Below are 21,993 nucleotides of genomic sequence, written 5' to 3' on the forward strand. Positions count from 1 at the left end.
ACGGAGACACAGAATCTGAAGCAGGTTCCAGGCTCTGAGCTGCCAGCACAGAGCCCAGTGCCAGGCTCAAAACTCACAAACCGTGAGCTCATGACCTGAGCCAAAGTTGGACGCTTAACCAACCCAGGCGGCCCTTAATTTACTTTAAAGCATGGGATATAACCTAACAACAGAAAGAACTGCAAAAGAATGTTACACTTTTCAATAACCATACCATTAGTAATACTGGCATTGTTATTCTGATATAATTATATATATATATATATATAAATAATAAAGTAAATCCTTGTGTTAAGATAATCAGGATCCAAGATTTTTTTTTTTTTTTTTAATTAGAGACAATGCATGTGCAAGTGGGGGAGGGGGGCAGAAGGAGAGACAGACTGACTCTTAAAGGACTCCCTGATTAGGGTAGAGACTGACAGAGGGCTGGATCCCGCCACCCTGGGATCATGACCTGAGCTGAAACCACGAGTCCTATGCTCAACTGAGTGAGCCACCTAGACGCCCCCCAAGATTCTAAATATGAGGGGGAAAAAAGATACAAACATAAAATTTTAAAAATTAATAGCCACCTAGCTCTAAATTTGAAATATCACTGTAAACTCATGATGTATTTTTACATTTAAAAAAAGAGTTTCCTATATTTGATAATAAAGGATAATCATTAACATTCACGGGTGATAATAGCTTTGTAATTACGTTTTTAGGGGCCCTTATCTTTTAGACAAATATGAGAATAATTTTTATATAAAATGACCTCCTCTACGGGATTGACGAAAGAAATAACCAGAGAAATAGGTGAAGAGACTGCCCATTTCAACTGTTTGATGGACACGTGGGGTTCATTACACTACTTTGTCTACCTTTGCCTATCTTTGAAAGTTTCTATAATAAAAAGCTAAAAGGAAAGAGGAAAGGGTGTCACTGTTGAGGGACTCTCTGTCCCCTCCTCCTTAATTTTTCTTCCCATCCCTGCCTGAAGTTAGGGAGTCCTACTCCCAAACCAGGGTCGCTTATCAGAAAAGGCGAGATGGCCAACTCTTCCTCCGGCTCCCCAACCGCTCCTCCAAGAAAGCCCTCACCGGTCTAGTTTTTCTAGAACACGAGTAAGCATTCCAGCCGTGGCTGTCTCAGCCTCCTCTCCCGGGAGTTGCTACCGCACCGTGCAACGCCCTCACGGACTGAGGCTTCACGGACCCCCGCCGCCCCCCAAAAAAGTCCGTGAACAGCAGTGCAGGTGGTTGAAGAGGCGGTCATTGTCACACGTGACGACCACCGCTAGGTCCTCGGCGGGTCCCAGGGCACAGCAACGAGGAGGCACGTTCAGAGGGGGTGGCACCCGGGTAGGAGCCGAAAAGGAACCCGCCTGGACACAAGCGGGAAACCCGACTCTACAGGCACTCGGTGGCCCGTGGGTCCGACGCTCGGAAGCTTCACTAGAACTTTCCACAAGACCGCCGGAAGTGCGGCAAATGCGAGGCGGGAGCGCGGTGTGGCCTCTCTAGGCGCGCGGGAGATCTCGCCTCTCGGTGGCTCCGCAGAAAGCGGCCTCGCTGTCAGTCAGGAAAATGGCGCCGGCGGGGAAGGCGGGGACGACTGGGAGGTGTCCGCTCCAGGAGTGGTGACCGGGGGCGTGGGCGGGGACTGAGGAGGCGGGGCCCCCAGGGATTGGCGGATGCGCAGACCAGGCGGGGCGTCCCCTTTGTCTGAGTGCGTTGCAGGCGTCCGTCCCTTCGCGCGTGAGGCTGCGGCGTGGAAGGTGAGTTGGAGGTACGCGTGGGCACTGGCGCCCGGGCCCTTCTGCCAGCACGCGCGCTGGAGCCGTGTCGTCCTCACGGACAGGGCACTTCCCCGCGGGCACGCTCCGCTTCCGCCCCTCCTGCCGGGTTCCTCCTGCGGGCGTGCGGTGGGCTCCTTCCCCTCCTCGGACCCCACTCTGAGCCCCTCTCCGCCAGCGTTTTGCCGCATCCCAGTCCTCTCTCCGCTCCTCACACCCGGGCTTCTCCCGACCTCCGCCCCTCGGCCCCTGCCACGCCCCAGAACCAGCTCCCCTTACCCTTGACACACACCAGGCTGCCTGCGACCCAGTCTCCAGGCCCTCAGCCCTCCGGCCCTGCCACGCCCGGAATCCCCGCCGCCCCCCCCCCCCCCAGGCCCTGAGACACCTCACCGCCCCCCTCCGACCCTCCCGGGCCCCCTCCTCCGCGGACGGCGAGCGCTGGCAGGAGGTGGAGGTTTGCGGCGGGGCCGCGGCGAAGAGAACGGCGGCGCGATTGCCCCGGGAAGGGTGGTCAGCGACCCGCGAGTCCCCGGCTCGCTCAAGGTCTCCCCAAAATACAGAACCAGAGGCTGAGAAGCCCATCCGGACCCCGCGGCGGCAGGAGCGCCTGTGCCGTTCGCAGTAAGCCGTTTCTCCGCGTCCGAACGGCGTTGGTATCTCGTTGGCTCAAAGTACTTTCCTAATTTTACATCCTTTCTCCATGTTTCTATCCGTGCTCTTCTCCTTACTACCTTGTAAGAGCCCCTTTTTAGTGAACGAGACCAACCTTTTCTAACATGGTTTGCAAATATTTCCCTAGTTTATTATTTGCTTTTTAAGATTTCAGTAGAAAATAACATGCATTTTTTAAAATGTTAACGTGTGAGAAAAATAGAAAAACTGGAAATCGTCGTTGGGAACAGCCTGCCAGTGTGCGCAGAGGCAGCACTGGCTGGTTTCCTTTGTACCCTTTCAAGATTTTGCGTTTGCTGTTTTCTGTTATTCACCTAAAAGGGAAGCTCGGGGGGCAGAAGGGTGGCCATGCTCTAACGGTCGATACTTGTTAGATTTTTCACTTGCAAACTGTCTTCGTGGCGGTGCGTTCCGTCGGTTTTGTACACCCGGTGTGTGCAGGGTGGACTCGGAGGCGGAGTGAGGGGGAGGTTGGGGCCTTAAGACCGCCCGCCCCGCATTGTTGTCACATGAATGTTTTAATTTCCGTTCCCCGATGACTGGTCAGGTTGAAACTGTTCGTGTGCCTTTGTATTTCCTTTTTTGTTTTCCTTTGTATTTCCTTTGTGATCTGCCAGCTTATACTCTTTTCCGTATATGTTGAAAACACTCTTCACAAACTGACATTTGACTCCAGTTATGGTGCTTTGTTCTGGTTTGGGGTTTTTTGAAGAGATTTCAAGTTTTTAATCGTAACATATTTACTCCGAAGGCTTTTGAGCTTTGCTTTGTCTTAAAAGACTTTCCCCACGCCAAGATTATTTTTAAAATAGACTCTTGTTTTTCTCTGGTACTTGTGCAATGCTGGATCCATCTGGAATTTATTTTGGTGTGGGGTGAGTTGGGAATCCAGCTTCATTTTTTTCCTTCTATGCTATTTCTAACACTACCTACTGAATAATTCATCTTTCCATTGATTTGGAAAACCAACTTTGTCATGCATTAAATTCTTACATGTCTTTGGGCCCATTCTGGAATTTGGTGGCTTTGATGTGCATAAGGTATTAATTTTCATGCAGCAAATGTGGGAGTCTCTGCCCAGCAGGTTTCTGCTTTTGCTATTTTGCTTAGAACAGCCCTTCCCACCTAAAATAATACAAATGTATCTACACTTGTATTCAGGTCCTTAAAATGTGATCTAAAATTTCAACTCTTACTCATTAGTTAGCCTAGTGGATTTATTAGACTGAGATGATCTAATTTTTTCTGGCCAAATTTTTTTGTTTGTTTGTTTAAATCTCTTTGCCTCCCTCTACTTTCTGGGAGATTTGTTGAATTTTATGTAAAGGCATAATTTTGCTTTTCCTAAAGCATTTAAAAAATTTTGTCTTCGCACCATTTATTGAATCATCTTTCCTGAGCAATTTGAATTGTCTCATCTGTTCTTCATTTGTTTATACAGACTTGGCCCTGCTCAGCCCCGTTCGGTAGCCACTGCTTTTCCTCCAGGCCCACCGGTTCTAGGCACCTTGGTTTTGTGGATACGGTGGGCAGAATTAACATCACATTTCTAAAGTTCATTTTAAGCTTGTTCCTTGTTGCCATTTATGAACAGAATTTTCCCCCCTATACGTTTTCTGACTAGGTGTTGCCGGTGTATAAGAAAGCTGTTGGTTTGGATGCTTGATCATTCCCTATGGAAGATTGCAGGGTTGTGCTTTGTGTTCGCAAATGGCTTGGAGCTGCCCTTTGTGAAGATGCTTCCACCGTGGAGGTGGGGCAGGGCATTCCACCAGGAAAGCCTGTGGGTGAGGATGGTGAGGACTGAGGGAAGAAGATCCTGGGAGCCTCTCACCCCAGACCACGCACGTCTGGTATGCCCATGCTAGCCTGTCACTGTGTGCGAGCTCTTTGGACAGACATGCGTGTTCTTTTACATCAGATCTATCAGGGATTCCAACAAGGGTGATAAGTTCCTAAAGCTTAGCTTACAAAACAAAACAATACTAGTAAACTTTAAACTCTAAGCTCTTTGCATCTCTGCAGCCCCTTCTTTAGTTCCTGTCCACGTAGCTGGCTGCTCACTCATCATGAGAGCTAGATTCTGTTTGGCTGACTGTCTCACTGCAGTGTGGCTTCTGTCCCATTAAGCATCCAGGGCTGCTGAGAACATGGATCTGTTTTGGTTTTGTTTGGGTTATTCCCTGAGGAGATTTCCTAAAATGGAATTCCTGCATCTGAAGAATGACTGTGATTGGTGGATGGACGGTGCTCTTTGTGCTTGCCCCTTTGTGGGGGTGGCATGGCCTTGCTCACAGTCTGTTAGGGGACTCAGTGGTGGTGATTCTGGCTTGGGGGGTCATCCAAACAGGACTTGTCGTGCCCACCTGTTCTCTCTTCTTGTCTAAACTGTGTTTTTCTCACAGAGCATCTCACAGGGCATCAGAATCATGGAGGTCAGGGTTGGGGAGAGGGCGGCTTGTTAAAAGCCAGTTTGGGTACCCTGGATGACTCTGTTTTCCTGCCTGACAGTTGTTGGTTTTGAGATGCACAGTGTTTTGTACGTCTTTGCTTGAAGTCACAGGCTTGTTCAAAATTAGTATCACTTCTTGTGTTTATTTTGTTTTTTTTGTTTGTTTGTTTGTTTTTTAACCAGTCGAGGCGCCTGGGTGGCTCAGTCGGCTGAGCATCCAACTTTGGCTCAGGTCGTGGTCTCGCAGTCCGTGAGTTTGAGCCCCGCGTCGGGCTCTGTGCTGACAGGTTGGAGCCTGCTTCAGATTCTGTGTCTCCCTCTGTCTTGCCCCTCCTCTGCTGATGCGCTCTCTCTCTGTCAGAAATAAACATTAAAAAAATGTTTTAAAAAACAAAAGAATACAGTCATCTTAGTTCCTCGGGCTTCCAGAACAAATTACTGTAGACTGGGTAGCCTATAAAACAACAGACATTTCTCAAAGTTCTAGAGGCTGGAAGTCCAAATTAGGGTGCCAGCATGGTCAGGGGAAGGCCCCCTTCAGGTTGCAGACTTCTTGCTGTGACCTCACGTGGTGGAAGGAGTGAGAAAGCTCTGTGGGAGTCTCTTCTTACAAGGGCACTAATCCCATCATGAGGACTCCAGACTCATGACCTAAGCACTTCCCAAAGGCCTCACCTCCTAACACCATCCTACTGGGCATTAGAATTTCACCATATGAATGTTGAAAGGACACAAATCTTCAGATCGTAGTAAAAATACTGTGTGATAGTATAACACATACTATGTGATATGCTTTTTTTTTTTTAACTTGGTAATGTGTGAAGGTCATCTAGGTAGAGATCCTTTGTTTTTGTGCTTTTCTAGGACTCCCCCCGCCAGGTAGGAATCTTTTCCTTTGCACTCTCCACCCACCTCTGTTTCTCACTCGTGTTGACAGCCTGGTTGTTTGGAGTTAGTCTAATCGAATGAGATAACACTTGGTCCAGCGGCATCTGACTCTGCGCCCAGTGGTTCTGAACACTGTCTCCTCTTGAGGCCCACAGAGGAGGGATGTGATCTTCCTGTTTTACGGGTGAGGACAAAGCACACACATACCCTTCATGGCCCTGGAGTCATTGTTTCTGAAAGAGGAACATTTTGGACATGCTCTCTGTGTCCCACGGTGTCATTTCCCTGTCGTCTATCTAGTACAACCTAAATCTTTTCTCTTAGTGGGTCTGTGACCTGTGTGTGGAAGGACTGTGGGTTGGCAGTCACACCATCCTCATCCATTCCAGCGGAGTTCCCACTGTCTAATGGCATGTCTGGTTCATCTACATAACTGTTAGGTGGCTTTTCTGAGACAGGGTGTAGAGTATGGTGTCGTCGATTTTTTAATTTCATTCACTTACTCAGCAAACATTGGCCTGATGGCTGCTTTGCTGAGACAGGAAGGGAGAAGGAGGACTGGGCAAGGCAGAGGCCCTCAAGATAAGGGGTCAGGAAGGACCTCAATGAGAAGGTGATGTGGCCAAGCACCAGCGAAAGGGAGGGAGCCTCCCTGGCAGAGGGGAGGTTCAAGCAGGGTTCTGAGCAGCCTCATAGCCACAGAGGGGCCAGGAAGTTAGTTGAAGCCAAGGACAGTCGCTATTCCCATGGAAGACAGATGCATGACCCTGCTGTAACAGGGCCAGGTTCTGGGTGCACTAGGAGAGTGGATTTGGAGTAGACTGAAAGAATGAGGAGGAAAGGTAGTTTCAGGATCAGGTCTTGGGTAGAGGTGCCCAGACCAAGCTGGGGGCAGAAATAGGAGCCTAGTGTTAGATGTTAAGTATCTGAGATGCCAAAGAACATCTCCATGAAGATGTTGAGTTGGAGGGAAGGGGATTGCCAGTTCAACTGCACCAAAAAGGAGACCCTAGGCTCCACTGAACATTCAGGCTTGTAGGATAACCATGGCCAGTGCCAGATATGTGCAGGATGTGGGGCAGGAAGAAGCACGGGCAGGAGCAGGAGTTGGTCTGGCTTAAGGCCTTATGGCCACATGTGCCACATGCCTCCTGTGTCATCTGTACCCACTGGGAAGGCCCTGAATGAGGTTCCTATTGGTGTTTATCGTTGGATCCTGGCCTAGTTGCAGTGGGGCCATAGTCCCAGTGACTACTTCTGCCAGGTTCCCATAGGACCAGAGCTGTATTATACATGAAGGTCAAATTCTCAAACAGGTGAGGATGGCTGGAGGCCTTGGCTGAGGGAGCAATGTCCAGGAAACTTGGTAGAGACCAACTTGCAGGAGCACAAGAGACCAGTGTCATCCTGTCAACAGGGGGCAAGGATCTGACCACATGGAAGTCATGGGAGACCCTGACCAGGGCCACTTTCTGGTGGGGTGGGGGTACGGAGACCTCTCATGGAGAGGTATCTGGACGAGACCATGGGGAAGATGACTGACAATGAGAGATGGCAAGTCTGTGAGCTGGTCGAGTGGATGTGGGTGTTGGATACACTGCCAAGAGGGCAGGAGGTGGAGTGGGTGGTGGAAATGGCTTCCTCATCTTTGTTCTGAGATCTGGTGAGGCAGGCCCACCCTGCCTCACACCCATTTTTTTCAAATTTTATTCTTAATCTGTTATCCACCATCTATCGTTCATGTGAATTCAAGGTAGTTTTATTCCTTTAAAAGGCACCTGTTGGAATCCTAATTAGAGTTGCACTGACACAAGCACACACAGATTTGGGGGGAATGGACATTCTTGATGAATAAGTCTACCATTGTGTTCCGCAGAGGCAGCTGCAGTTGGGAGTTCAGGATTTGTCTTCCCAAAAGTTGTCCATGCAAACTTACACATACATCTGATATTCTACAGAGAAATCAAACAAACAGATGAAGCACCCTGTTTGTTGAGGTACCTGCTGAGCTGCATGCATGAGAAGGTTGATCACCATCTTGTACCATTTTTCCTAGAGTGATCTGCCCACTTGGCTTCTGTGTCCCTGTTATAGACACCCTTTGGCACTCCAAAAGATGTGAACCCCATTCCCCCATTAGGAGAGCCTTTGGTCCCCCTTTTTTTCCCCCGTATTTTGAGTATGATAGACATCTCAGCTTAATTTAGCCTGATAAGCCCCCAGAACCCGCTCACCCCCAGGCCTCCACATCAGGTGTTCAGACCAAATCCCTGGGTGACTCTGTACTTAGTCCTCCAGAATCAACCATTTGTCCTGCCTCCGTTCCCAGTCCCTGGTGGAGCCACCACCAGGCTGATGACCCCAGCCTCAGTGGAGCATCAGGGCAACTGGGGCACAACCACATGAGACTGAGGCGTCAGTGGGGCCACAGGAGTTACAGTCAAGCCAAGCATGCCGGACCTGGGGTGAGGCCCCCACAGGAGTGTGGACCTTGAGGAAAGCCTGTCTTCACTGGAAGATTGTCTGTGGAGGCAGCCTGGCCTGGCACCCACACCAGACCTGATGAACATTTCACACCTACGTGAATGCTCTGGCATGGGCCCTTGTGCCTAGACTGTGGGCCTGAGCAGGTGCCTCAGAGTCCTTGCTAGCTCCGTAGCTGATCATAAAGACCCCAGGTCTGGAGAGCAAAACCTTGTGGCTAGGCCCATGGGAAGAGTTCACAGTGGGGGCTAGACTCCCTCAGAACTCAGGGTCTGTGGGGGCAAGGGTGGGCCCCTCATGTGCTCCCTCCTCTTCCTCAGCCCCACAGGCTCCTCTGACTTCCACCTTCCTTGGAAACCTCAAGGGATCACGCGATGGCAGCAGCCAGGCTCCTACCACCACCAGCAGGACCCCAAGTGAGCTGCCTCCAGGGCCTTTGTTGCACCCCTGGATTTCCTCACAACCCTCCCATGCCCAGGGTTCTGGGTGACAGCCTGAGTGTCACTGTATCTCCTGAACAATGTGGCCCCTTCCTGATGCCACCCATCTGCTCGCATGTGTTTCCCCTCCCCCCTGACCTAGGGCATCTCCACTCCCCCCACCCACATTGCTCCATCTCAGACATGGAGACTCAATCCAACCTTCAGCAGCCCCTGTCATTCCAGGCCAAGGTGACCTTTGAGGATGTGGCTGTGCTCCTCTCCCAGGAGGAGTGGGACCGCCTGGGCCCTGCTCAGCGGGGCCTCTACCGACACGTGATGATGGAGACTTACGGCAATGTGGTGTCACTGGGTACGGCCCCTCAGCAGGCGTCTTCTGTGTCTCTGTGCTTGGCCAAGGGCAGGGACCTGGGGTGGGGGGTTTGGGGTTGCCTCCAGGTGTTACAGCTCTAGAGGGACATCACACCTGTCTGTCTCATGCCTACAGGTCACTCAGGTGGGGTAGGGGTGTTCACAGATGTTGTGCTGACAAAAGGCCTTCCTTCCCCATGAGCAGGACTTCCAGGATCAAAGCCCAACGTGATCTGTCAGCTGGAACGAGGAGAAGAGCCATGGGTCCTGGAGGGGCAAGGGGCTAAGGAGACTGGGGGCTTGGGCATTGGCCATTCAGGTGAGTGAAGGGAGCTGGCCCTCCTTCAGTTGGACTGATCAGCTCCTGGCAGCTGTGCACACTGACAGGTGACAGACAGCAAGAGTAGCTTCCACCTGGGGCCTCTTCTGCCCAAGGAGCCTGTGGTCTTAACTCTGTGAATTGCACTTACCTGCTGTAACAGCCAGTGGAGGAAGTTCCTGCTCTTTTTTTTTTTTTTTTTTAATGTTTGTTTATTTTTGAGAGAGAGAAAAATAGAGTGCAAGCAGGGTACGGACAGAGAGAGAGGGAGACACAGAATCCTAAGTAGGCTCCAGGCTCTGAGCTATCGGCACAGAGCCCACCACGGGGCTCAAACTCACAAGCTGTGAGATCATGACCTGAGCTGAAGTCGATCACTTAACCCAGTAAGCCACCCAGCTGCCCCAGGAGTTCCTACTCTTAAAAACTGTTTTGTTCTCTCTTAACTCTCTTTTCTTTTTGCAGATAACTCCAAACGTGACCACATGGCAGCTGGTAGGCAGCAAGACAGTTCACCCTGTCCATGGGGTAGGTGTATGTCTTATCTTTTTAACCCAGTACAATCCCTGAAGGTGTTAATGCTGATGGTTCACCAGAATGTAAAGAAATTCCTGGGGTTCTCTGATGCAGAATGTATGCTCTTGTTATACAATACATACACTCTATACAAAATCATGGAGAGGGGTTTTTTAAATTAAAAATCTGTTTCAGTGGAATTTTTTTTTCCTTTGTTTTGTCCAATGTAAAACATTCTTCCTAGTCTGTACTTGAAACAACAGCTGAAGCTGTATTGTTCTGAAAGTGAGGGCTCTGCTCTTGCAAGTTTGGTCATGTGTTGCTTTTATGCCATGGATGATTGAATAACCTTTTGTACAATTATTTATTAAAGTCATTTTGCTCATCTCGTTACTTTGGCATCAGGAAAGACACTACCTATTTAGGAAGCTTCAAACAATAGAAGAAATACTTTTCAATGGAAATGGGTAATTATTTCTTTGGCTTGCTAACTTTATAAAGATGAGGCTTCTTAAGTTAAAAAAAAAAAAAAAAAAACTAAACCATGTGTTCTCCAGTTTAAAAAACATATAGTATAACTTTTAAAAAATGAGATGTGTAAAAATTTTATTGGCCATAAACCCAGATTTTTTAAATGAAGAACTTATTGGTATTGCCATTTTTCAAAACAGTGTATACACTTAATAATTGCTCTGAAGAGAATTTAAAAAATGCAGAAATATCAAATAAGAAAAGTGGGCACAAAACTTGAACAAGTTCTGATAGAGGAGGAAATCAAAGGGCTAATAAATGTGAGAACATGCTCAGCCTCATTATTTATCAGTGACATGGAAATTAAAACTGCTGTGATATACCATGTTAGACCTTCAGTATCAAAAAAAAAATAGATCTGACGTTATCAAGTTTGCTTGAGAATATAAAGCAGCTAATGATGATGTAAACGTGCACATTCACTTTGGAAACCAGTGTGCCATTATCAAATGAAGTTGAAAATATGGATCCCTATGGCAGATGTTCCACTCTTAAGTGTACAGTAAGGACGTTTGTGTGTAAACCCCAAGAAACATGTACAAGAATCTTCAAAGAAGCATGTTTCAAGATAGAAAAATCTGGAAACGACCCAGGTGTTCATCAGCAGTAGACTAGACAGATAAATAAGCCATGGTGTTGTAATAGAACAGAATGTACTGTAGTGAAAGGGATTTGATAACTGTTGTAGAACAATATAATGAATCAGGAACACAGTGTTGAGAGGAAATTAAGTTGCAGAACACCAGGCAACACAAAATTCTAGAAATCTCAGAAATATGCCTAATTAAGTTATTGGTTAGAGATCCAACCTTTAATATAAAACTATTAAAAAACCCAGCAGCAACAAGGGCTTCTACTTCCAGCCAAGATGGAGTAAACAGAGATGGTAGTTACCCTCTCACTTGAAACAACTGAAAAACTGGACAATGTATATGAAACCTCGGCTCTCAAGATGTTGGACATCATTCTCTCAGTGGAAGTCAGTCAGTGAAGGAAAGTAATTCCCAAAAGACAGGAAACAAAGGGATGATCCCTCCAATTGTCCCAGCTCACCACTTGGAGAAGATCCCAGTGTAAGGAGGGGAACCCTGGCAGAGCCCAGTGGTGTCCCAGACTTGAGGACATTATTGCCAGGAATCCAGAGATGCCAGGGAGGCCAGAAGTCCCACAGGGGAGTCTGTGTGACAAAGAATTCTGGAGATCTGCAGGAAGACTTCTTGAGTATTAGCAAGGAGATCCAAAGCCAGGAAAGAGCTGCCTCTTTAGAAGGAGTAGTAGCTGTGGTAACCAGGATTTAAGATGGTCCTCATAATAGAATGAATGTTTGTGCCCCTCCCCCATTCATATGTTGAAGCCCTGACCCCCAGTGTGAATGTATTGGTGATGGAGGCTTTATGGAAGTAATTAAGTGACCTCATAAGGGTAGGACCTTGATTTGCTATGATTAGTGTTCTTAGAAGAGGAAGAGAGACCGGAGCTCTCTTTCTCAGCACAGGACCTGCCCTGCCTGCATAATCCCCAAGATTGTGAATGTGGATTTTATTCTCGTGATTATGTTATGTTAAGCTTTTGCCTTTAAGGAATGGAGAACTCTTTAAATCGGGGTCTGGGGGGTCTGGGGGTTGGAGACCGAAGCCAGATTCAAAGAATGGGAAGAAGGATTTGATGCACCATTGCTGCCTTGAAGGTGGAGGGGGCCACATGGCAAGGAATGCAGGTAGCAATCAGGAGGTGAGGGTGGCAAAGGAAACAGTCCTCTTAGTCCTGTAGCTACAAGGAGCTGAATTTTGACAACAGTAAGAATGAACTTTGAAGTGCATTTACTCCCTGAGCCTCCACATGAGTATTCAGACTAACACTTTATTTTTCAGCCTTGTGATACACTGAGCAGAGAACCCATATGGAATTCTAGCCTGCAGAGCTATAGGCTAGTAAATACAGTGCCCAATGCTCACATAAGGCTGGGAATGCTATCTGTTCCCAACAGCAAGAGTGGGAAACTTGTAACTCACAGGGAATCCTTAATTAGAGAACTAACGTGTGTGTGTGTGTGTGTGTGTGTGTGTGTGTGTGTGTGTGTGTGTGTTGGGGGAGGTGGGGGGAGGGCTGGTGAAAGAGCCCTAAGCACTATTCTGTTCTGGTCTAACAAAGTTCAAAGGCAAGAACCATACATGCTACTTCCAAGTAACTTAACCAAGAATACTTAAGTTCGAGACAATTTCTAGAAATAAAAAATATCCAACATGAAGCAAGGTAAAATCCATAATATCTGGCATTAATAAAAAGTTAGCAAGCATTCAAAGAAGTAAGAAAACAACCATAATTAGAAGAAAAAACAGTCCTGTTAAACGGACCAGAAGTGACATCATTGATAGAATTGGAAGACCAGGAGGAGTGCCTGGGTGGCTCAGTCTGTTAGGCATCTGACTTAGACTCAGGTCATGATCCCATGGTCAGTGAGTTTGAGCCCCGCTTTGGGCTGTGTGCTAACAGCTCAGAGCCTGGAGCCTACTTTGGTTTCTATATCTTTCTTTCTCTCTCTCTCTCTCTCTCTCTCTCTCTTTCTCTCTTTCTCTCTGCCCCTCCCCTGCTCACGTGCTGTCTTCTCAAAAATAAATATTAAAAAAATAAAAAGATTTGGAAGACCAGGACATGAAAACAAAATAAATTTATTCTGTATGTTCAAGGACTAGAGGGAATATTCAGCATGTTAAGTAGAGTCTTGGAAGATACATGAAAGGCCCAGTTCTGATCTCTAGAGATGAAAACAATGCATGAGATGAAGAGTTTACTGGGTAAAATTAGTGACAGGTTAGATATTGCATAAGAAAGGATTAGTGAAAACAAAAATCCTAGAAACTACTGAAAAGGAAAAGGAAGGAGAAAAAGACCACAGGACATTAGTGAGCTGTGGGACAATCTAAAATTGCCTAATATATCTAGCTGAAGCCAATAAAGCAGAGGTGGGAGCATCAGAAAAAATATTCTAGGAAATGATGGTTGAAAACTTTCCAAATGTGATGAAAACCATAAACTCACAGATCTAAGAAACTCCAATGAACCCCTTACATAATAAACTTGAATAAAATCACTAAGCTATATCATAATCAAAAGAAGTGTTAAAACTAAGAAGCCGGGGGCGCCTGGGTGGCTCAGTCGGTTGGGCGTCCGACTTCGGCTCAGGTCATGATCTCGCGGTCCGTGAGTTCGAGCCCCGCGTCGGGCTCTGTGCTGACAGCTCAGAGCCTGGAGCCTGTTTCAGATTCTGTGTCTCCCTCTCTCTGACCTTCCCCCATTCGTGCTCTGTCTCTCTCTGTCTCAAAAATGAATAAACGTTAAAAAAATTAAAAAAGCTAAGAAGCCAACAAAGGAGATAAGATAGAATCATGAGAAGTAACTTAATTTTTTTAAAGGGAGAAAGAAGAGAGAACAAAGAACAGATGGTTAGTGGCTGCCCTAGGGTTCACAATATACATCTCCAAACATTCAAAGAATGCAAACACCATTTCATATGTGTTAGAAGACTGTTGGGGTAGCATACTTGTTTATTGGTCCGTTGAGGCTGCCATAACCAAGCCATGCCATGGGTTGAGTGACTTAAACATGAAAAATTTCATTCTCACAGTTCCCTAGGCTGGAGGTCCAAGACAAGAGTGAGTTGGGGCGCCCGGGTGGCTCAGTCGGTTAAGCGTCCGACTTCGGCTCAGGTCATGATCTCGCGGTCCGTGAGTTCAAGCCCCGCATCGGGCTCTGTGCTGACTGCTCAGAGCCTGGAGCCTGTTTCAGATTCTGTGTCTCCCTCTCTCTCTGACCCTCCCCCGTTCATGCTCTGTCTCTCTCTGTCTCCAAAATAAATAAACGCTAAAAAAATTAAAAAAAAAAAAAAGTGAGAATTTGGTGAGGGCTCTATTCCTGGCTTGCAGTATGGCCACTTTCTGTGTGTTCACATGGCCTCTGTGTGCCTGTGGGGGGAAAGTGAGTAAGCTCACTGAGGTCTTTTCTTAGAGGGCAGTGATGCCATCATGGGGGCCCCACCCTTGTGACCTCATCTAACTCTCAATTACCTCCCAAAGTCCCCACCACCAAATACCATCACATTGGGGGTTAGGGCTTCAACATGTGAATTTGCGGGGAGAGACACAAACATTTGCTCCATTACAACTATTTTTTTCAGGTTTATTTAAGTAATCTCTACACTCAACGTGGTGCTTGAAGTCATGACCCCACGAGTAAGAGTCCCATGCTCTTCCAACTGAGCCAGCCAGGTGCTCTAGTGTGTAATCATTTTTGCTTTGGACAATTCTCTTAGAGTGATTTAGAAAACCGTTTTACATAGTCTTTTATATTTACCTTCATTTTAACCATTTCCAAAAGCCTTCATTTCTTGTATAAATCCAGCTTTGTCGGGTATATTTCTGCAGCCTGAAGAATTCCCTGTAACATTAGTTTGGATTTGATTGTTGGATGTTCTCTCCATTGGTGTTTGTAAATTGACTTGTTTTTTCTTTTTCTGCCCTTCAAGGGTGTCAGTCCATTGTTTTCGGACTTGTTTCTGATGAGGAGTCTACTGTAATTCTTACATTTGTTCCTCTGTGTTGTATGTGTTTTTCCTCTACCTCTAAGATGTTCTCTTTGGTTTTTGGCAGTTTGAATATGATGTATCTAGTCAGGTTTTTTTCTTTTTCTTTTTTTTTAATGCTATTTTTGAGGGAGACAGAGACAGAGCATGAGCAGGAGAGGGGCAGAAAGAGAGGGAGACACAGAATCCAAAGCAGGCTCCAGGCTCTGAGCTGTCAGTACAAAGCCTGATGTGGGGCTCAAACTTACAGACCTGTGAGATCATGACCTGAGGCGAAGTCATATGCTCAACTGACTGAGCCACCCAGGCGCCCCTCTAGTTGGTATTTTAAAAACATGTTTGTAGGGCGCCTGGGTGGCAGAGTTGATTGAGCATTCCACTCTTGATTGCGGCTCAGGTCATGATCCCAGGGCTTGGGAATTGAGCCCCATGGCAGCATGGAGCCTGCTTAAGATTTTCTTTCTCTCTCTTCTCCTCCCCCTACCTGTCTCCCCCACTTGCACTTGCGCCCTCTCTCTCTCTCTCATATTAAAAACAAAACAAAATGTGTGACACTAATATCTTGAATCTGTGTTATGATGTCTTCCGTTATTTTTAGGAAAATCTCAGCCGTTATCTTTTCAGATATTTTTACTTCCCTGTTCTCTTTCTCTTCTGCAATTCCAACTACATGCAGGTTAGGCCATTTGATATTGATCCATATCAATTTTATTTTTATGTTTCATACATTTTTGTCTTTGTGTTTCTTTTTGGGTAATTTCTGTTGACCTATTTTCAAGCCCACTGGTCTTTTCCTCATCTGGGTTGAGTCTGCAATGAGCCTATCAGAGGCGTTCATATGTTGCTATATTTTCTACATCTAGCATTTCCAGTCCTTTCTTACAGAATCTATCTGCTGAGGTTCCCCATCTGATCATTCACATTGTTCAACGTATGGGTCGTCTCTAATTCTGGTCCTGTTGGTCACTTAGTCTCTTGACTCTGTGTGTGTGTACACACAAGCAGTCTTTTTCCTTTCTCTTGGGTGTCTTATAATATCTTATTGAATGTCAGCTATCATTAATTAAGACAGGAGATATAGAAGTAAACAGTATATCTGTCTGGGAACATAGCCCCTCCTACTAGGTGGTTAGTGTGAAAGCCTGAGTCAGGAGTTTGGCTGGGTTCTGTTCCCATAGTTGCCCTCAGTATACCGCTGGATTCCCGTTCTTCTGGCATTTCCTTGTGCATAGGGTGGGGACTTTCAGTCTTCCAGGTGTGCCTGCAAGAGAGGGTTTTCCTCTGTGCTCTGGCCACCAGCACCCCCCACCCCCAGCAGAAGTCTTCTGTTGCTTGTTACTCAGTGCTTGCTGGCCTTTTCGATAGGAGCAGGAGGAGATGACCGCGTGCTCCACTGTTCTGATCATCCTCAGTTTTAGGCAGGTGTTGTATTCTTGGGTCACAGCCCTTCCCCTAGTTGAAGCAGACTTCTCAATGTCTGGGCTCGTGATCATTTTCCTCCCCCTCCCTCAGGAGTAAAGGGTAGTTTTCCCTTCCCAGCCATTGGGATGTTTGTCTGTGCCCTAGAATAAGAAGTTTGCTTTCCTTTGCCCAGTGACTTGCAGCTTTCATTCTGTCGAGGAGAAGGGTTCAGGTGGGTGCTTGTGCTCTCCTCTTGCAGTCCTGAGCCACCAAAGGAGGCTTCCTCTGGATCTAGCCCCTAGGGGGAAGACCATGGACATGAGCCCCTGTGTCGAGGTGAAGAACTCTGAGTATCTGTGCCCAGAATGCTGCTGAATCTGGGGTGGGTGTGGAGAGCAGGTTAATCTAGCCTGGAGTGGGACCCCAGCCTCTACAAGGCCCCTCACACTTGGGAATCTCCCAACTTCCCACTCCTGCCTCTTCTCAGATGACCCTCTGCTGAGGGTTTGCTTCAGTCTGGCTGCTGCCAACTTCTACAAGAAGTATTAACATTTGGTATGTCTTTGTCCCTCCAAGGTAACCATTCCGTGTCTGTCAAAAGGCAAAACAAGTGTATTTTATTTATTTAATTTCTTGTAGTCCTAATTTTTTTTGTAAGTTTATTTATTTTTGAGAGAGAGAGAGAGAGAGACCGCATGAGCAGGGGAGAGGCAGAGGAAGAGAGAGACAGAATCTTAAGCAGACTCCATGCCCAGCGCAGAGCCTGACATGGGACTTGATCTCATGATCATGAAATAGTGACCTGAGCCGATATCAAGAGTTTGACGCTTAACCAGTTGAGCCACCCAGGCACCCCAAGCATATTTAATTTATGGGCCACCTTGGCCCAAATCTTTCTCTAAACATCAGTCAGAAGTCGTTTTAGAAGGTCCCTTGGCTTGGGGTACCAGGTGACCCACTATATAGCATATGTCTTCCCAGACCAAGTTAGGAACTTACTAAAAAGTGAAGCTTATATCTCAGTAATGCTGTTACCAGCAAGGTGGGGGGCTTATTGGACTTGAAAATATCCTTATTACAGATAGGACACAATTGGAAAGATCATTGCTGGTCCACATCATTTCTGGTAAAGAACCCCAGAATGAAGCATACTTGCCACTGGAAACTACTACCTCTGTAGGTCTTTGAACCTGAAGGAACATTGCAAAATATGGTCCCCTAAGCTGAGAATACCCAGTTCTTACCCACATGAACCAGTGAAAAAGTTATTCCACCTCCCCTGGAGAGAAGGGAGAGCCAAGAAGCAGTTCATATGCACACTTGGATGCCATCCTAGCTCAGGATCTCTGGGTACAGCTAGGTTGGCATTTGTAAATTTCCCCTCAAGGCTGCTCCCCTCCCCCCCCCCCCCCCCCCCCCGCCAGTACCTGTCATAGATCTTGAATACGCCTTTGAGAGAGAGAATTCCCTCAGATCTTCCCCTGCCCAGAGGGATTCTTACTCTGAAATTCCATTCAAGTGCAGCAGTCTTTAACGCTGTTCCTGGCAGAGGTCTTTGGGAAGCTGGGGTGGCAGCATGGTGTGAGGAGCTGGCCTCCTAAACTGCAGGGTTGAAATTGGATTGGGCACTTGAGAGTCCACAAGGAGGCCTGGCTGCTCTCATGCAGAGTCAGCTCTTGCTTATGGGCCTGACACCCTGTTGAGCATCCTTGATGAAGATCACTCCATGAGCGCAGCCCATCCTCCCACAGCATCCCTGTACACCCCTGAGAAGTTTTGGTCTTTGAGTGGCATCTTGTCATCTCAACGGTTTGGTTTCCAAGATTTAAGAAACCTGTTCTCAGGGGCACCTGGCTGGCTTAGTCGGTAGAGCATGTAGTCCTTGGTCTTGGGTAGTGAATTGAAGCCCCACATTGGGCATAGAGCTTTCTTAAAAAAAATTGGGGTGCCTGGGTGGCTCAGTCAGTTAAGTGTCCAACTTCAGCTCAGGTCATGATCTCATGCTTTGTGGGTTTGAGCCCCACATCGGGCTCTGTGCTGAATGCCTGCTCGGATCCTGGAGCCTGCTTTGAATTCTGTGTCTCCTTCTCTGCCCCTCCCCTGCTCATGCTCTGTCTCTCAAAAATAAATATATGTTAAAAAAATTTTTTTAAAAAGTTATCAGCACATCCTGTAGATCCCCCAACCTGGTACTAAAAACCTCTACCCTAGTCTTCTCTGCAATGCTCACTGCTGCCCTACAGGACTCCTCTCCAGCCTAGACATGGCAAGACTCCCATTGTGTCTCGGTTTCATCTTGCCCCCCAGTGCCTTCTCCACAAAGAAGAGGTCACAGTCCCCCATGTATAAGTCTTCTGGTCCTGTGTCTGTTGGACATGCACACAAGAGTTCACACATCTACCAGCCTGACACTAGGCTTCTCTGTTCCTGTGTTGCTGTCAGCCCCACAAAGCTCCTTGCAGTCATGGGTGGGGTCCTACGTGTATTCCTACCACAAGGACTCCAAGGAAGGCGGGACTCAGGTGGTAATGGGCTGTAGCCCTGCTGCTGTGTGACACGTGCACTTCACGCGGTGGGGGGCGGGGGATGACTCAAGACTACAGGTCACACCTGTCCCTTAAACTGCCCTGTGAGCCTGGGCACATTTCTAATTATTGGACACAGTTGTGATTTTTCTGCACTGCAGAAAATGTGTAGCCATGTGCGTTCAGGGACCGCACCCCTGATGGCCACCTGTTGTCAGCTAAACACCTTCAGGTTGCACTTTGCTCTGCTGTTTTGAGTGGGTTGACATTTGAGTTAACATTTTTACTTTGGTTTTGTTGTTTCAGAATATGAAAACAAGGGAGAGAACCAAAATAGGGACTTGAGTCGGAAGCCATTTATTTCAGAGGAAATATCGGTGATCCTGGGGAAAGCACCCAAAGGATGGATTGATCAAAAAAGTTATGAACCTGAGCAGAGTTTCTGTGTGAGTCCAAGCCCTGTTGGCCCACCTGAAGTTCAGGTCTTGAGCCAGAGTGTGCCTCTCTCTCAGAATCAGGCTGTTCCTAGTGGGGAGAGACCCTACAAGTGCACCGAGTGTGGGAAATGCTTTGGTCGGAGCTCCCATCTCCTCCAGCATCAGAGAACACACACTGGAGAGAAGCCCTATGTGTGTGGTGTGTGTGGGAAGGCCTTCAGCCAGAGCTCTGTCCTCAGTAAACATAGGAGAATCCACACCGGCGAGAAGCCCTACGAGTGTAACGAATGTGGAAAGGCCTTTCGAGTGAGCTCAGATCTTGCTCAGCATCACAAGATACACACGGGAGAGAAGCCACATGAGTGTCTTGAGTGTCGGAAGTCATTCACTCAGCTCTCGCATCTTATTCAGCACCAGCGGATCCACACGGGAGAAAGACCCTACGTGTGCCCACTGTGCGGGAAGGCGTTCAACCACAGCACCGTCCTGCGCAGCCACCAGCGGGTGCACACCGGGGAGAAGCCACACGAGTGCGCACAGTGCGGCCGTGCCTTCAGCGTGAAGAGGACGCTCCTCCAGCACCAGCGGGTGCACACCGGGGAGAAGCCCTACACCTGCAGTGAGTGCGGCCGGGCCTTCAGCGACCGCTCCGTCCTCATCCAGCACCACAACGTGCACACTGGGGAGAAGCCCTATGAGTGCGGCGAGTGTGGGAAGGCCTTCAGCCACCGCTCCACACTGATGAACCACGAGCGCATCCACACAGAGGAGAAGCCCTACGGGTGCTATGCGTGCGGGAAGGCCTTCGTGCAGCACTCTCACCTGACCCAGCACCAGCGGGTGCACACCGGGGAGAAGCCCTACGTGTGCGGTGAGTGTGGACACGCCTTCAGCGCCCGCAGGTCTCTGGTCCAGCACGAGAGGATCCACACAGGCGAGAGGCCCTTCCGCTGTGCACAGTGTGGCAAGGCCTTCAGCCTAAAAGCAACACTGATCGTGCACCTGCGGACCCACACTGGGGAGCGGCCCTACGAGTGCAGCCGCTGCGGCAAGGCCTTCAGCCAGTACTCTGTGCTCATCCAGCACCAGAGGATCCACACGGGCGAGAGGCCCTACGAGTGCGGGGAGTGCGGGCGCGCCTTCAACCAGCACGGTCACCTGATCCAGCACCAGAAGGTGCACAGGAAGCTGTGACCTCCTCTGCCACTAGGAAAACTCCCCTCCCCCACCCCACCCCCCTGCCCCCCCAGTCCAGGAGAAGGTTCTGGTAGCTCCGTGGGATGCCATTGTTTGGTCATTTAGTGTCACAAGTAACTCCAAAGAGAAGCACTGAGCATGTTCCTATGGAAGAATGACAGAGCATGCCTGTTTTGTTCTCCTCCACATCTTGAAGTTATATTGAAGAGTAAATGACACAACTATGGTAAATTTTGGTAAAGACACCCATAATTCTTTAACATTAGAAAGTTTATTGGAAGAAACTGAAGGAATTGAAGACATAAGGATTACTATCACAATGAAACTTTCTTACATTCTAAATAAAGATTTTGCTTAGAATATTACATGCCTTTCCTAAAAACAGTAACTATTCTAATTATTCCCTCTAAAATTAGAATTGGATTATGTGCAGTATTCTGTGAAAACACTAAAGTGTGTGGATAAAATGATATAAAAAAAGATTGTCATCAAGTATCATAATGTAATATGGCTAGAAATGCTAAGTGTGTGGAATCACTTGTTTTGTATGAAAAAAAGAAAAAGTCTAAATATTAGTGAGAAAACACTTCATCTGGTGTTTGAACTTTATTCAAGATGAGAAGGGATGTCCTAACTTTTTAGTGAAAATTCAACTCAAAAATGGATGTTTGCCTCAAAACCCACCCTTATGACTTACAGACCTTACGCTCTGGAACTCATAGGATGTCTTGGGTCTCTGGACCCCATGTGGGTAGGAAGGGAGCTTTGCCCTCAGAGCCCAGACCTTATAGCTGCTACACCAGCTGGGTGCCTCTTTACACATTGTGGTGTTTCCCAAAAAAGTTTTACTGAAAAGACCGTTCTTTGATACATATTTTTTATGATCTAAAATTTTCATTCCTGTGTTTGAGGTTTTTATTTTTTTACATGCCAAGAAAACTCTGGTATACATTATCATATACTAAAATGAATCTATTTTATTCATAATTTTTAAGTTCTCTCTCTCTCTCAAGCTTCTCAGGAGAAATGAAGGACTAGAGTTGATCCTCGAGGGCACGGCAACACACTGACACTGATAAAAGCTCCTTTTCCCCTCGCTGTGATACTGCTGAGAAGATAACATCACAGGTGAAACTCTGGAAGTTGAAGTAGCTGGTGTTACCTCAGCAAGGAGATAGGCTCCTTCTGAAAGGGACTGATGTCACTAACATGTACTGCAGAGCAGTTGGGGTCACTAAGGCGTATGTTAGGAGATGAGCTCACTGAGGTGTCCCTTCACTGGAGTGGAGATCACACGGGTGTTTCTTCAGAGATGGCTGAAACCGCCAAGGAGAGACTGTAGTGGAGTCTGAGGTCATGGGGCAATTCAGAGGAGCTGATCACTGGGTGGTTACTTCAGAGGAGAGAGCAATAGTGTC

The 21,993-nt window shown here is 47.5% G+C and overlaps 1 protein-coding gene across 9 annotated transcripts; it reads left to right on the forward strand.

The window, feature by feature from the left end:
• Positions 1-1,668: 1,668 nt before the first annotated feature.
• On the forward strand, positions 1,669-21,161 carry ZNF250 (zinc finger protein 250). Of its 9 annotated transcripts, none has more exons than XM_015087351.3 (6): positions 1,669-1,762; positions 8,600-8,695; positions 8,930-9,071; positions 9,276-9,389; positions 9,855-9,917; positions 19,248-21,161. In XM_015087351.3, exons 2-6 carry the CDS (start codon positions 8,654-8,656, stop codon positions 20,570-20,572), a joined length of 1,686 nt encoding a protein of 561 aa, XP_014942837.2. In that variant the 5' UTR covers positions 1,669-1,762; positions 8,600-8,653; the 3' UTR covers positions 20,573-21,161. The 9 variants fall into 9 exon arrangements, with proteins under 9 accessions (XP_014942837.2, XP_014942842.2, XP_053064624.1 ...); XM_015087356.3 differs by having other exon boundaries at positions 1,672-1,762; positions 8,945-9,071; XM_053208649.1 differs by lacking the exon at positions 1,669-1,762 and adding an exon at positions 2,157-2,454 and having other exon boundaries at positions 8,945-9,071.
• Positions 21,162-21,993: the final 832 nt, after the last annotated feature.

The sequence above is a fragment of the Acinonyx jubatus genome, chromosome F2 (assembly GCF_027475565.1).
Source record: "Acinonyx jubatus isolate Ajub_Pintada_27869175 chromosome F2, VMU_Ajub_asm_v1.0, whole genome shotgun sequence".
Taxonomy (NCBI): domain Eukaryota; kingdom Metazoa; phylum Chordata; class Mammalia; order Carnivora; family Felidae; genus Acinonyx; species Acinonyx jubatus.